The 17,195-nt window shown below is 33.4% G+C and overlaps 2 protein-coding genes across 7 annotated transcripts in view; one reads left to right on the top strand and one right to left on the bottom strand.

Annotated features, from left to right (window-relative positions):
• Nucleotides 1–8,937, bottom strand: part of LOC129806486 (beta-1,3-galactosyltransferase 1-like) — a 68,481-nt gene extending 59,544 nt beyond the window's left edge. For 5 of the 6 annotated variants that reach the window (XR_008752170.1, XR_008752172.1, XR_008752169.1 and 2 more), the window contains exon 1: nt 7,918–8,937. The gene's annotated coding sequence lies outside the window, so the exon portion shown is untranslated. The remainder of the gene's footprint in view (nt 1–7,917) is intronic. The other variant, XM_055855123.1, reaches the window with a different exon arrangement.
• Nucleotides 8,938–14,135: 5,198 nt separating this feature from the next.
• Nucleotides 14,136–15,229, top strand: LOC129805172 (uncharacterized). The gene has a single exon (XM_055852929.1). The coding sequence runs from the start codon at nt 14,136–14,138 to the stop codon at nt 15,171–15,173; it is 1,038 nt and encodes a 345-aa protein (XP_055708904.1). The 3' UTR covers nt 15,174–15,229.
• The last annotated feature ends 1,966 nt before the right edge of the window (nt 15,230–17,195 follow it).

Here is a 17,195-nt window from a genome sequence, read left to right as displayed (position 1 = left end):
ATATCATAAGATACAATTTCAAAAAAAAAAAAAGAACGGAGGTAGGAAAGTGAAAAGAATGCGTGGGATGTCTTAATAAAATAATCATAATTGGTGCACAAACAAGCAAATTCCTAACTAAGCTTTATAAATTTAATTGAATAATATTAAAATTATACGACTATGGTGTTACAACCGCTTTTCCGCCACTTAATGATTTATTTTCCATAAATAATGTTTTCAAGGGTCAGTAAAGGTTAGACTTATTGCCAGTTTTAATATTTTAAGTTTTTTTTTTCTTTAAGAAATATTTCTAGGGAAGTTAAACACCTAAAGAACCTTCACAAAAAAATGTTGATGTAATTTTTTTTAATATGATATTTAATCATAATTCGCATGAAATTTTTATCATGTTTCTCTATCAAATAATAAATAAAGTTTGTCTTGATGACCATCAAATAGAAATATTTTATAGGAGTATAATTTAATTTAATTGTAACATGGTTAGGGCGGAATCACCAATTCTCGCCAGTGCCTCACTTTTCGCCACTTGTATTGAAATCGCAATTTTTCCATTATTTGTGAAATAAATTAGTCGTAAAATAATTTGTATCTCTACTGCTACTATTTATAGAGTCGAAAAATACTAATTTTTTGTTTTGAATTTAAATGTTTGAGCATTTTTTAGAGGAATATTTTAAGCAAGTGCATCGAATCCAATATTTCTTACCAAATATACTAAATGAATGTATTCTTTGCATAATATTACCCAAAATAATCGAGTTTGAACGTTTCCAAGTGTGTGGCGAGAAGTGGTTACAGAACTGGCGAAAAGTGGTAAAAAGTGACGACGAATTGGTTATTTTTGCATTGTTAATAAAAATCAGTTTTTTATGTATCACAGCGTCAAATTATAGGACTATTGTTTTGACTAATCTAGAGCCAATATATCTAAGTAACTTTGTGGCAAATTTGAGTTATATGATAATAAAGGGTCAAAAGTTATATTAAATTTAATTTCACTTTTTCCTAAAAGTGGCGATAAGTGATTACTCCACCCTATAAGAGTGATAATCTCTCAGGAATCTTTACTGACTATTCCGCCAGTAACTTCTGCCAATTTATTCCGTAAAAAAGACATGGAAACTGCACTGAAACTTCGAGTTTCTTATATATAGGGGGAGATTGTGCAGATTCGTACGGAAAATGATGTCCAAGATTTAAGATTTCTTTACTGAATGCCACACAAACCGAATCAATTAGGAGGAAGTGGGGCACCTTTAAAATTGGGCTTTTTTACCTATTTTTAAATAAAATTGAGCCTTATCGTGATATAACTTAGCTGCACAAACAGATTGAGAAGCTAAATTGCATTTTGATTTGGCTCAGTTCCACTTAAACATAGGAGAAAAGTCCCAATTTCAAAGGTGCCCCACTTCCCCAAATACCACTATGTCAAAAAATCACTTAAAAGTTCATAATGCCACCCGACAAAATTCCTGGAAATTCTTAGATTTTCCTCTACAGGAAAATGAAAATTTAATGGTGATTTTTACGAAGCTGCCCTGGTTTGCTCAGCTTCGTACAACATTTTGCCCACCTAAGTAGGCCTCATTTTCCCCAGAAACATTACACCGGACGCAAAAATTTGGGCATGACTGCCTAGCTGGAGCTTTCATCTACATTTTTTCACCATTTGTAGAAGGTATCACGCATTAAAAAATCTATTCTATGTTATTTTTCTTTCGGAAATCCATTTTTGCACTGCATTCTGACAGTCAGTAAAGTGCTAGGTTAGGTGTGATTCTCTTATTAATCCCACCTATTGTAAACCTCGGATTTTCTCTAACATCTCCAATTGGTCTTACAGAACATATTTTGGATATAACTGTTTTCGAAAATGACAAGCCACCAACTTAAAATGAAATGTGGGAAGTTACATTTTAAAACGAGGAAATTTGAATGAGAAATGCACAAAATGCACCGAAGTAGTAATTAAAGAATCACATCTACCATAAGCAGATTTAGGCTTAATGTTTCATTTGAGAGAACCGAAACAAAAACATCTGACGAAGGCTCATTTTGATGGGGAAGTGCATGTCTTTCTTCCAGCTTTTCATGAAAATTGTTTAATAGCCCAATTTTCTTGTGAATTTATTCAATGGAATCTCTGGATGGGTCAAATATTCCAGCGCGGCGTGCTCAGTGTGATCCAAAACAGTGAGGAATTCTCAAAGTCGGTGGTTAATAATTTTGACAGATGTTTTTACGAAACTCCAAAATTCAATTTTCCTGAGCTGCAAACGTGGTAATCTTTGTGAATTTTCCTCCACCCACAAAAACGACACCCTTCTAGCAAAAGATTTTCACGGTAAATATTAAGCCCGATAAACGTTCTATAATTTGGAATAGTTGCTTTTTCGAAAAGACACTTGCAGTGCTTTGCAGACTAGCTTTTAAAATATATGACCATAGATGAAATTCATTTAGTAACTTGGAAAAAAATCAACTTTTACGAAGCTGCAAAATTACGAAGGTGCAAAACCTTTCTCTACTCGTGTTATCTCCATTTCTTTTACGCCAACATTTCACGCAAGAAACGAAGTCTGTATCGTTACTTGTGCCAAATGTAGATACCGATGCAACCGATAAGATGTTATGGTCCGGAAAGAATTAAAAATGTCTAGTCATTTTTTCTTTGGTTTCTTTACTGACCAAAATTTATTTTTGAATAATTTACTGATATATTTGTTTCTTTTCATTAATCAAAACGCTAATTCACTGACCACTGTGTAATTTTTTTAATAAAATAGAGGAGACCAGGCCAGAATTAGTCACAGGCAGAGTTAGACTGTACAGTGGGGAGTTATAATTTTCAATAAAAAGTGTATTTAATTAAACTACTATATATACAGAGTAATTGACTCCCTGAATGTTCATTGAAATATTTATCAGTCTGATTCAAACACGTTTTTCATAAATTATAGGAAAAGAAAAATTTCATTCTGTGGCTACTTCTGCCTCAGTCTCCGCTAAATAAGGAAATGAAAACTCAGCATTAAGTGCTTCAGTTATCGAATCCAAAGATTGTTTTTTCGAAATTTCCCTCTTCAATCTTCAATAAAATTTATTAAATATAAACATTACACTTTTTTATGATTTATGACTTATCTTACATTGATAAACATTGTCGCATTCAGTTGCCATAATATCGTATCAAGATAGAGAATACTAAGAATTGATTCAACGATATTTACTAATGGAAGAGACGATATTAATATCGTTGAAAAAGGTGTTAAAAGTTCAATCCCCTTCTACAATTTTCCCAGATTCTTCGAAAAATAAATTTAACATAAAAATTCATTTTTACACGTAAAATATGTATTTTTCTCACACTGGTACTGATTAGAATAAATCTTTTATATTCTTAGAAAAATATCTTAAAATTATGTATACTGATCGTCCATCTGTCTGCTTGTATGACCGTTACCAAATGGTCAAATAAAATCCAAATGGTCCGATTAACAACTGCGGATCTTCAAAGAACCAACCAGACCTTCATCTTGCAAAAAAAGTTTGGGATATCTCATTTACTTTTTCTAGGCAATGTTTTGAAAGATCCCTGCCTTTGAAAACGGATTAACAAAAGTCAACTACTAATTAACTTTCAAATGCAATTCTTTTCGAATTTTATAAAAACAATTTGTACTCTTTTTACGTTTTTTTTTTTTAAATATGATCTGCTTTGTTAAATTTTCCATTCCACTATGCAATTCTGAACCATTTTTATTTTGTAAACAAATCTATAAGAACCCATCGAGTTAGAGAAATCTAGTTCTAACCGCTTGAATTTAATGGGTTCTTTCCAAACCAAATTTATGATACAAAAGTGTTTCTATCAAAGGGTAGATAACTATGATTAGAAGTGATGTGCATTTAATTAGAAGAGAATGAAACCTGAATTATCCTTTTGAATTTTCCATCAATTTCAGATGGTTGAAGCTTTTTGACACTGTATTATTTAATTTAAACAATAAATTAAACATCTTTAAACATAAAATTAAACATAATTTCAAAGAAAGTTATGTAGAAAAACTACTATCTTTAGCGATTTTTGAGGTAACTTGACTCCTGCCTTGCTGCTAAAGAATTATTTTTGATGAAATCTAGTACTTTTTATCATTGGAATTATTAAAAAATAATATAACAGGTTCGATTCAAATGGAAGATTACATGTAGAACAAATTGAACATCTTGAAATCCAAGTTTCCCAACTTGATGCAAACTGTTCCCATTTTCGCCGGGACTGTTTCTATTTTCGCCGCGATTGTGCCTAATGGCCACTACACATTGGAATCAATTTTCGTCAAAAATCGCTTTTTTGAAAGAAAATTTCCTGCGCTGTTGCAGATAAAACTTCAAAATTCTGTCAAAAACGTATTTTTTGACGAAAATGGCTCCAAATGTATAGAGGCCTTTAGTGAATTTATCTTAGGCCATTCAATAATTCCCAAAAATATTTATACGAAAATCTAACATTTTTCAACTAAAATAATAAATTAATTGAAAGCGATATTTGGAAATAAAATTATGTGAAAAATTTACCGGTTCATGACCAATATGAACCGATTTATAAAACACTCAGAAAATTACTCAAAATAGTTTATGTGAGTGTTTTTGAAAAGACTTCTGCTCGCTTGGTAAATAAGCCCAAGTTTTGTGCCTCTTTATGTTTTTGCACAAAGAGAGACGACAATCATAACCAGTGATTTCCAACTCCACCAATTTCACCGAAATAGAGACAGGAAAAAATTCCTGCCTGCTTGAACTCTAGGCGAATACTCTACCAACTGACCTATAGGGACACTGGCTCTGATTATCTTTGCCACTAATCTCAACCAATTGCCATGTGCACTTCAACTCGTTTTGACTCACTCCGAAATAGTTAAGTAGTAATACAATTCATTTTCAGACAAAAGTCGCTTATAGTTTTATAACCGTTTCATTAGCGGTTTACAACCGATTGTAACTGGTTCATATTTGTCGGAAATCTTAAGACCTTTCCAACGAGATCAAAAATGGAAAGCAAAAAAAAATTAAAATTTGTCAGAAAAAAATTAAACTGAATCAGAAACATAATTAAATATCTTTGTCACTTAAAGAGGTAAATAATTGTTAAAATGGGTTTAACTTATAATATTATCAACGAGATGGTTATAGGTCAAATAAAAAGTTTCCTTTTTCAATCGCAAAGTTACACTTACAAAATTTTCCTTTCAGCGTCAGCACACCTATTCAGGAAAATACCATGAAATCAAATTTATATCTCTTTATTTACGCCTCTGGCACACTTTTTAGATTTGTAAAATTTCGTTCTCAAAATTTTGGATAAGTCTATCTCACTGTTTCGGTCTCAAAATTGGATTGAACTATTACTTTGCTTAATTGGATTGCCATTACGTTTAAAAGAAGAAAAAGAATCCAAAAGAGTGAGATAAACAAATGCAAAGCTTTTATGAAGAAAGAGATGTGAATTTCGATTACATGAAATCTTTCTGATCTAAAAGTTTTGCTAGAACCATTATCAAACATTTCCCATATGTCTCCCATTAATTTGCAGTCAAAATTTGTTTGAACGTAATTTGAAAAATATTTGGAAAAGACAGGATGTGGACTTAGATTTCATTAAATTCTCATGATCTAAAAGTTATGTCGTAGCCACTGACCGAATTTAATGTTCTACAACTTTATTTGAATTATTTCTTATTTCAATTTAGGGAAATATATTTTTTCTGACTCAGATTCCCATTAATTCCCATTAAAATGTTGAAAGTGCTAAGAATAGTGTACATATTCTTAAGCATTACCTTCTCCTTAAATTGTGCATATTCTATGGATCATCTAATATAAATTTTGCTTAGTTTAGAGTTAAGACTTTTACAAGTCGCATTTAACAAAAATATTAATGGCTCCGGCACACCTTTTAGATCAGTAAAATTTCGTAAAATCGAAATTCACATCCTTTTTTTCTTTAAAAGTTTTTTTGGGATTGCTCGAAAACGCGTCGTGCGATTTTTTTCATTTTTGGATATGTTTTAGAGATTACCCAGACATGCATTTCGTCCTAATACGAAAATACCGTTGAATCATTCCTAATAACGGTTTTTCAAAGTCAAAGGTTAAAAAGTCCCTATAGAGGGCATTTATCAAGCGAATGGGGTCATGTTTGGGCTCGTTGGAAAGGTCTTGGAGTTTCCGACAAAACTAAACTGGTTCCAATCGGTTTTGAACCGGTAATGAACTAATTCATAATAGATAACTAATTTTTATCTGAAAATCAATTCTATTACTTTTAAAACTATTTTGGGGGATCTTTTGACTGATTTAAGAATCGGTTCAAATCGGTTGGAAACCGGTAAACGGTAAATGATGCGAAAGTACTTTTGGGGGGGTAGCATCTAAGTCTCGAGTTCAAGCACTTCGCAAAACCTGGGGCGCTTTGCAACCCCTTTAAAGAAATTTTCTACTAGTGCGTAGAGGCCAAACTTTTAACTCTTTCCGGACCACAACATATCCAGCGAACGAATTTCAGTAAAACTCACTTTATTGTAAGTCTTAGTGGTCAAATATGATACTTTTGTAGAGAAAGAATTTTTTCCTCCTCTGGGAAATTGGAAAACTCATGAGTACTCTCATCCCCAAAAGAACGAAAAGGAGACAAAAAATTGCGGGCATTGGCGGGATAACCTTACATTCGACCTCTGGATTTTTGTGGACGAGAGTACCCATAAAGTTTGAACAAGTTTTTTGAAAATTTAAGAAAAAAATTGTTTTTCGAATTTATGTAATTTGTAATTGTTAGTTATCATACTTATTGGCCCCGAGAGGTTTTTCCTTATTCGGGTCTAGAAATATCAAAAAAAGTCACAATATCTGCAAGGAAGCAGAAAATCGAAAATTCGCGATTTTTGACCAAAATTATCTTAGCTCAGGAGTTAAATGGGATCCTGCAAAAAATATCCTAGATTTGGACATCCTTATAGTTTGTACTTATCCAGAAGAAGCGGATTTTTATCGATTCTAGATAGTCTAAAAAAATTGTTGTTTCCATGGGTACCCAGAGTCCCAAAGGAGACGAAAGAGTTAAAGTGTTACGGCCGTTATGGCTCTGGCACACCTTTTAGATCAGGAAATTTTCATTAAATCAAAATTCACATCCTTTATTTCTCACACGTTTTACTTATGTCTATCTCATTCTTTCGATTCTCTATATTCGACTGAGCTAAATTGAATTTGTTCAGATGTTTAAAAGAAGAAGAAGAGTGCGAAAGAATGAGAAAGACATATGCAAAACATGAGAAAGAAAGACACTCGAATTTTGACTTCATGAAATTTTCCTGACCTAAAAGATGTGTCGGAGCCTTTAAGAAAGATAAGGACGAGAATTTTGATTTCATGAAATTTTACCGATCTAAAAGATCTGGCAGCGGTATAAATGATTAAATTAAATCTGTCCCCTATTGGAAAGTCACGGTGAAAGTCAATTATTTGAGTTTTTTCAACTGGAAACCGTAACTAGGTGATAACAAACTCTTTGGCTCTTTTTTTTTATAGTAATCTTAAGTTGCTACCAAGATAATTGGCTTATGAAAATATCAATAAAATGTCTGCAAAAGCATTCTTCAAAATAAATTCAAGAAACAACTAAATTAATTAGTAAAATCTCTCAATTTGATTAGGTTCAAGTTTTTTTGTAAAATAATAATTGGTTCTAGTTTTTGTTCAGGGTAAACTTAGGTGGCTTGTAAGAATTTTGTTCTGTACTGGAATAATTATATATTAAATTTTCCACTTGTGATAAAAGGACACTTTTCCTGGGGTACAAGGGGTACAAATCACCTGTGGACACGCCATAAGTAAGTCGAATATTGTACTTACCTAATTTTTTTTTGGCTGCGTGACTCCAAATGTTTTTGGGGGTTCCTTTCCGGGTGCGACAGACAATTGACCGTCAATTCCTTGTGACTTCCTCTGGTTTTTCTGGCCTTGCTGCTCATACAGCCATTTGCCCTATCTTCCGGATGCCTTTCTCAGTGATTTGTGTGTCTACTTCTTCACAATTCCACTGAGAGAGTACCAATCCGTGTTGATGTTCCTGCAGCTGTGGCTTCTCTCGGCGGGAGGCACTGACCAGAAAAATACTGCGAAAAACTTCTTATGCGAGAATTCTACCTCAAAAAGTGACACACTCTCAGAGTCGATGGAATTTCTGGTCTTTCTCGCTCTTGGTACTGATTTATCTCGGGAGTTGATTACGAAATAACTTCCGCACAGAATCAGAGCAAGCTTTTAACAGCAAATGGCACAACAAAAATAAAGATGGGAATATTATCCCTCCAGGAAAACCAAAAAACAAAAAATTCAAGCACTGTATTCCCTTGTTTTTCAAGCACAAAATCCAGGAGACAAACTCCTCTCTGGACTGACAACTTTTGACACTTCCTGTCAATTGCTTTTATCCTTTTTTTTGCAATTGCGTTTTTCTCGCGAATTCCCTGGCAAAAGGCCCCACTTGAGCAATCACAGGGAAGCCAGGCAATGGGTAAATGTATGAAGCACTTGGGAACTGGAGAAAACAAATCCGATTGACCAGGGTATCCCAAAGAAAAGGGCAATGAAGGGACCACTCAAACACGAATCTCCGCGGAAACTTGAATGAGTTGTGACACTTTTGGCACGATTCTCAATGGTTTTTATACGTGATCCTTGAATGCATTCATGACTAATCTAAAATTGTCCAATCTTTCCAGACACTCTCTCGCACTCTTAATCACACCTCTTGAGAATTTATTTACTATTTACTACACATTTAAACTCTGTGCACTTTCAAGCAATACTGCCTCACCATCTAAATTCCCAAGTACAATTAACTGATTTGCCATCTCTATCTCACTCTCCCAACTCCATTTCTGTCTCTTTCCCTTTTTTTGCCATTCACGAAGTCCACACTCACGGAAAGGCCGAAGTTCCGGCGAAATTTCGCCTCTTCACCTCTGTTAATTCCCCATTCTTCCCATCCAAAGAGTGGTGAATAAATTCAAAACCTCCAACGACTTTTCTTTATTTCTTCTTTTTTTCACATAAATTCTTTTTCTCTCCATCTTCAACACCAAAAATACAATTAGCAAACTTCATTGGGATTCCACGCAAAGCACTGCGGATATTAAATCAACCATATAGGAGAGTGCATGATGTATACAATAAACTACTTGTGAACGTTGTGAACATTCTCAGGCAGACATAAACACTGTGCAGAAAGTTCTTTATTTTTTTGTCTTCATTCCTCTCATATTCATCCAAATGAATTCTTTGAGCAGACTATATAATGTCATATTCGTACACGTCATGTTCATAAAAATGACGTATTAATTTTCAGCAAGAAAATATGTTGGAACAAAAATATAACTGCCAGGAAGATTGACTGCTATCTTCCAAGAAGCTTGTCCAACAAGACACTTTTCTCACTTCTTATACAATTTGGCTTATGGTTATAAAACAAAGATGATTTATACAAACGTTGTCAAGGAAATTCGCAGAATGCTCGAACTAGAGGAGGCTACCTCCCGGCAAAAGGTTTTTTTTAATATGGAGTTGTTTGAAGCCAACTCATAAATTGCTTCCAAATTCAGCTTATTACTTGGAGTCCCGAAAACCTTTTTAGATGAAAATATAGAATATTTATCCCTCTTTACAAGGCACAGAGTCCCGTGTACAAGACACACCTCAGTTGTGACATATATCCTGTAACGGTCACGAGCGCAGAAAAATTTCCATACAAATCTGTATGTGAATGTGAGAAAATGGCTTCAACTTTGAAAGCCACTTCAATAAGGGAGTAGATGGGAGGGCTTCGCACACATTCTGACTTTGAATTTCCCATATTCCCTTAATAAATCTGACCTATGGCAATAGGGGAAAGTGCCCATGCTTCGTACGATCCCAAGCTTCGTAATGACTAAATTTTTCCCACATGTTTTTCAATAAAAGTGACTCTGCAATATATTTCTAAAACTGGGCAATTTTCCCTAATTTTTTAAAATATATACAGAAAAAAATATTTTGTAAAATGTTCGTAAATGTTTGTGAAATCCTATGGCAGACTTACGAAATGTTCGTGAATCGTATAACCCACAAACATTGTTCGTAAAATGATCATTTGACGAACATTTTTTGTACTTTTACAAATATTTCGTCGGTTCCGAAGAAGACTATTGTAAGTCCAAAATGTAAACTTTACAGGAAAAAGGTTTAAAGTTTGACAGCTAAAATTTATTTTCATTAATTTCACTGTAATTAGTATACTTTCAGCTTTTGAAACCATTTTATCATACTTACGCATTGAATATCTTCTACTTAACACTACTTTTAAGTTATTTACAGTAAAATTGTGGGCAAAAAACTCAATAATTTACGAACAAATATTTGTAAAAGTATACAAAAAAATGTTCGTCAAATGATCATTTTACGAACAATGTTTGTGAAAAAAGTACAACATTTTACGAACTTGTTTGTGGGTTATATGATTCACAAGCATCTCGTAAGTCCTCCACAGGATTTCACAAAAATTTACGAACAATTTTACAAAATATTTTTTCGTAAATTCAAAACGTAAATAAAATGAGCTTAACACTAAGTACCTAATTAAGGCCTTAGTAAAAACCCCTAATTAAGTCAAGGGGGAGATATTAGGGTCGGAAGTGGTGTACAGATGAAAATGAAGTAGTTGGAAGTCTTTGGAAGTGCGGGAGTGTCCGAAAATAAAGTCTTCTCTGTTTTATTCCGAATTTTACAGATTATACGCTACTTTTAGCTCAGATTTTAAATTCTAGTGGCAAAAATACGTAAGGAACGAAAAGGTGTCTTTGTAGTATTTCATGTTAATCCAATTTTGGAAAGGCCTAAATATGATAGACTTCTATTCCACTGGTAAAAATAAAAGGGTCAAATTGATCCTTTTCGAAAGGATGGATCATATTTGAACCATTGAAAGGATCACTAGTGTCGCTTAAAATTTTGTATGCAAATTTATCACGTTAGATTATATTTTATAAAGAACTTATTACTGATACCATATTTCTATCATCTGAGCGAACAACAAAGATGACTTTATCACTGTTTTTGTTCGTGTATTCCGGAGATTAATAAGTGTCAAAACAGGGAAACTTTCAAAGGATCCTCGGTGATCCTTTCATTTTGATCAGTTGGATCAATTTAACCCTTTTATTTTTACCAGTATCCATTCCATTGAGCAGTTTGGGTTTTTTATTTAGATCGTGTTTAAATGACTGAAAAGTGACTTGAAAAATTTCGATATAGAAATTTATTCTTGAAAAGATCAACTTTATCTTAAACGGTCTCTAACATTAGGGGGAAGTGGGGCACTTTTGAAAGTGGGGCACCTTTGAAATTGGGATTTTTTTCCTATGTTTAAGTGGAAGTGATCCATATCATATTGTTATTTAGCTTGTCAATCTGTTTGTGCAGCTAAATTATATCACAATAGGGCTCAATTTTATTTAAAAGTAGGTGAAAAATTCCAATTTCAAAGGTACCCCACTTTCAAAGGTGCCCCACTTCCACCTAACGGTGTGGGTATTCGAGTGGAAGACAATTGAAGAGCTTGAAGAGATAATTAAGATTTTAGAAAACAATAATTCGATCGGCTTTCGCTATTTAGAAAAGATTGGATTTGTTTAAAAGTTTGATACATGGCTGCCACATCTTTTCACTGAAAGGAATAAGGGAACTGTAGGAGCTGTATTACGGGTTATTACGGTACTTTTTAGTGGTAACTTTAATATAAGACTTCTCTATCCAATTGCGGAGTAGAGGATTTGCCGGATTCTGTGCTGTGGTTCAACGGGTATAAATATGAAGTCTTTGGGTTTAACGGGAGTGAAATAAGAGCGTGGTGGTGCATGGTGTTCCGAGAATAACCCTAATCCGAGCTATGCTGTCAGATGATCTATTTTGCAGAGTAAATTAAATAACTTTTTCAAACGTGACAAGAAACTTTTAGACGATAAAAATGGTCAACTTTTGGAAAACAATTATTTTCGATACGATCGTAAATAAAACTTTTTTTTTGAAATACACAGGCAACTCATTTGCAAAAAGAAAAATTAAAAAAAAAACATTTTTCCACCTAATTTCTCGAATATAACTTTGTCAAGACATTTTTGGTCAATACTGTACTTCTGAACTCTGAAGTTGTTGCACTCGTACTTTTGGTCTCTTGCAGACTTTCCAAAACAATTTCAATCAATTAGAAACGACAATACATTTTTTTTGAGACCTCTTTTCCAGAAGTAGCTTCACTGGTCTGTTGTGGCCTCTACACACTAGAGAAATTTATGTTCATATTGAAGAAAATGGCCTACGCTTATGTAGGAAGAACTCTAAAATCTAAAATATGGACATATTTTTTTCTAGTTTGTAGAGGCCATTAGAAAATGCATAGAAAGAAATTCTGTTGGTCATAAAATACAGATAATAATGAAATATCGTTAGTATGCAAGAATATCTGCTGCTATTAAAATATTATTATAAAATATTAAGAAAAATATTTTTAAAAAAATACATGTAAAAATAAATTTCTTAAGATTTTTTTTAAAGTTTTTTTAATTATATTTTTCATAATATCAAATAAATTATTGAATCTTAAGTATAAGAAGTGCATGAAGTGCAAGAAGTGATGGAAGTATTGCAGCTTTTTTGGGAGTCTTTCGAAATGCTGGAAGTGTAAAAGGTTCCTCCACACAAATTGTGGAAATGTCTGGAAGTGGTGTACACATTTTCATCCTAATATCTCCCCTTGAATTTAGTAGTTTGCGTTAAGTGATTAAATCTAGTAGTCGAACGCTTAAAATCAAATGCTTTCTCAATCGTCTTGTTTCGACTGGAACCCTGGAGGGAAATTCTGTAACTCTCTGGCAATGCCATATAACAAATTGGGTTCGAATCTTAGGAGAGCTTTTTCGAAAATGCGATTCTGTAGCCGTGACATTGCCATTGCAGCTCACATGGCATTGTCAAATTTCTGGCAATTCAAATGACAATGAATTTTGTTAAATAAATCAACCAAGATGTGCTGTATTTTCATAAAATCAAAACAAATAAAGCTCGAATGGCATTGTCAGGTTTCAAACTCACGCGTGACAATGCCACGAAAATTACAGAATTCCCCTACTGGACTACCGTAGATGCGGGTGACTTTGTCCTCTATGCGTAGGCGACTTTGACCCCTACTGTTCATGAGCTTTTCTTTAATACTAATGTTTAAAAATGGTCCCAAAAAAAATCCTACGGCCTTCTAAAATTATGTTTTGCTTTAAGAAGTAAAAAAAAAATCTGACGCCCAATTTTCTGACCCTCTCCTTAAAGTAAAGCTCGTTTTCCAAAGATTTCATTTTCCATTACCCTACCTTTAACCCTTCCAAAGACCTTCACCCTTTTTAAGAAAGAAGAGCGAAATTACCTATATCTAACTCTAGCCAATTGTAGACTGGAATACCCGTTTGTCATTAATAAATTAAAGAATTCCAGACTGATTCTTGTTATTTCTTTGATTTTTTATCCTGACTAAATTTTATTAATGTCCAAACTTTAAAAAGTGATCCCTTTTCAGTTTACCTAAAACTTTTTTTTTTAGATAGAATACTATTGTTGGAGATGAACGAAATGCACTTTACTTATTTTTTCCCCGCTGCAATGCTAGCAAGAAAAGATCAGACTGAAATACCGTGTTTTACTAAAAATAAAATCATTTACTTCTTTATTGTTAACTGCTGAAAGCAGTAAATGCAATGAAAGGGTTCAATGTTCTCCAACCCTTCTCTCTCTAATTCTATATAATTCACACGTTTTACATCGTTTTAAGAAAATTTTTTCCATTAATTAAATTTGCACTTACTCTCACTTATCAAATGCAAAAGTCTTAATACCACATAGAATTTTTCCCTTGTCTTTCTCTTGCCATAGAGAGTGCATTTTAGTAAATATTTCGCGTGTCTCGCGAGAGCATGTTTTCGAGAAAGAATGATAGAATAAAACATCAAATAATTTGTGTGTCTCGCAGAACATTTCTGGCTGTCGCCATGAAATCATCTCTGTGCGAAGACAAAGAGGATATTCTCCGTATTTCTTCTTTGGTTGTTCTTATTGTGGGTGGTTTGTTGAATATTATTGTATTTCTGGGGATTGTACGAGTTCCATTGCGTGGTTTGTGCAGATTTTTTTTTCTTACAGAACCTCTTTCTTGGTGTGTTTATCAAGTGTTTTTTCTTCTATCTTTAGGTACCTTTTGTTTCGTCTTGCAACTTGTTCTGTGTGATTTGATATCACTTTTGTGTTATCCACTGAAAGAGTGGCTTTTGGCGGGATTCTGCGGTGTTGTGAATGGATTGGAAATTTTGGCGGGAACGGCAACTATGTATATTATTATAGCAGTGAATTTTCATGCAGTTTCAACGCACAATCTAGCAGTTTGTCAGCATTTGAGGGAATTGAAGCGAAGACATGACCATGCTGAACAAACAACGGTTCATGTCCCAACTGACTGCAATAATGACGAAAGCGCGGGAAATGAAGTAAAAGTTAGGCGTACTCTCACAATTGACTATCAATTGAATCGCATGAAAAGAAGAATTCAAACAATTTTACCATCAATTTCCATTTGGATTTTTGCGACATCAATGGCACTACCGCATGTCCTTTACACAGAAAGCCCAATCAATTCCTGTTGCTCTCTCAGCCTGCACATTTCCCATCTCGAAACTCTCCCATTTGTCGCGATGATTGTCTTTCAACTTGCAATACCCATTCTGTGCTTCATTTGTGGGATTTTTCTTCTGGGTGTCAAGCTCATAACTTTTCAATTAGATCTCAAGATGTGCAAATTGGCAGAAGATGTCAAGGAGATTCTTGTATTTGCCCTTATTCTCACACTTTCCTTCGTCCTGATCACCCTCCTTGGTTATTCTCTGAAATTCTTGGCAGGATTGGAAGTTCCAACCTCCACATATGCCAAATTCCTCAACATTACCCATTCTTTCATGCCGACCATTCGGCCCTTCATCTACTTGACCACTTTAAAGCACTTGAGAAAAAGTATTATGATGTTCTTCATTCAATAAATATCTCTCCAACCTCCCACATTTTATTTTATTACATATACTTATATTGCAAATTAGAAGCCAAAAATACTTCTGAGGTCCTCTTCTATTAAATTAGTGTTTTATTAATACTTAAATACAGTTTGTATTTTTGACCTCGCTATAAGAAAAACAATAAAAATCAATTTATAACCGACATCTAATTGGGAGACTTTGTATTGATTTTAAAGTGATGTCAGAAGACTTAAATTCTTAGAAAATTATAACATTTCTAATTGTAAAAGTGTCATCTCAAGAAAAATGTAATAAAACAAGATTTTCTACCCAAAAAAAATTGTACTGCAGTCTGTTGTAAATTTTGCAAGAGTTAAGCTATCGCATGGAGATTTATTCAAATCTTATCATAATTCTTTATATTTGCATCGGCTTTAGAGGATTTAGATAAGTCAAAATCTTATGAAAATCATTCCACAAAGATAACAAACCAGATAAAAAGTCTGCGTAGTCAGATGAATTGAATTAGGTATACAATTTTAATTCTTATTAAATTGTTCCGTAAGGACTTAAGCTGGCTATACACTAGACAAAATTTATTGCAATATTTCTTTTCAATATCCAATATTGACAAGAACTGCCTCCACATTCAAGGTATTTGGACCTTATCATTTCACACAACAAATCATAACATTGCTCTATCAGGTACGACGCATCGGGAGGGGAAGTGATTTGGTGACGTCAGTGTAAATCGAGCAAATCGAGAATTTACAGTGTAGCAATTGTTCCATTTGTCGTCAGTTGACTTGTTAAGCTATTTTTTTCTCTGTTCGTGAATAAAATGTGTAAATTGGTGGAAATTTTGTGCAGGAATGGCTGCCATCAGGATCTTAAACGATAAAGGTGAGTTGTAAAGAGTGGAAAAGACCAAAACCATCAAGTGATAATGTTTTTTTTTGTTCAGGAAATCCAGAGAAAAGTGGCTAAAGGAGTGTTTGTGTTTTGACTGTGATTCTCCACAATCAACAGCCAATCCAGCAAGTCCAGGATCATGAGGAAGCTGGTGGTATTCCTCCAAGACCACCCCAACAGGAAGGTTCAAAAGTGGAAGCTGCGATAAAGCAAATTCTGCGAGAGATAAGCATATGAAAATCTCCTATTTGCCAATAATTTCTTCCGGAAAGAAGACTTCCACAGTCTAATAAATTTCTGATCAAATGGGCAGATTCGAAGATCTATTGGACTTCGAGGAAGGAGTAGGGAGGTATGATCTTAAATAAATCAATTTTCTGTAAATCATTGTGAACAAATTTGCGAAAATTTGTACAAAAGAAGTGTATATTTTTTTTCTTTTCTAATATATTCTTTCTATCTTTGCAGATTTCCTCAAACTACTTTCAAATATTTCAATTTAAACCCACCAAATACTGCAAAAATCAGCAAAGAATATTTTCAAAATTTCAACACTCTGTATTAAAATTTATTTAGTATTTTCCTGAGTGACTGTTGAAAAGAGTTAAAAGTGATCGATCATGCTCATCACCAAGATAATCACGATAATCCTTAGAAATAAACGGAAATAAATCACCAAGGAAATAATTTTAGAAAGATGCCAATAAATTAATTCACATAGCAGATAAAAGTAATTTAAGACTTAATGAAATTGTTAATTTTCAAAGAGGAGCAATTTTTGTAGTCTGATTTCAAAAACTGTTTCTAATATTTTCTAGTTTTAGGCTACACCAACTTATTTTTGTATTCAATAATTTTTATATTAAAAAGTAAAAGTACTTAATAAATAAATTGCTTTTGAAAATATTAAGTTCTTTGTTCCTTGTTATCGGCTGTTGATATTTGTTAGAACACGTAAAAAAAAATTTGGAGGAACTTGACGTATTTTGGAGAACTTTCGGAAAAACATTTCTGCAATGGTTTATTTAGAATTATTCAAGAAAAATTGGGTCAAGTGCGTTTAAGTAATAGAAGATTCTTTAAAAGAAAATAATTGGTATTGATATCTTTTTAAGTTTCTTTCATGTATTTACAGAA

This window comes from Phlebotomus papatasi, chromosome 3, assembly GCF_024763615.1.
Source record: "Phlebotomus papatasi isolate M1 chromosome 3, Ppap_2.1, whole genome shotgun sequence".
Classification (NCBI taxonomy): Eukaryota; Metazoa; Arthropoda; class Insecta; order Diptera; family Psychodidae; genus Phlebotomus; species Phlebotomus papatasi.
Note: the sequence above shows the minus strand (reverse complement) of the source record. Positions and strands in the feature narration are given on the sequence as shown.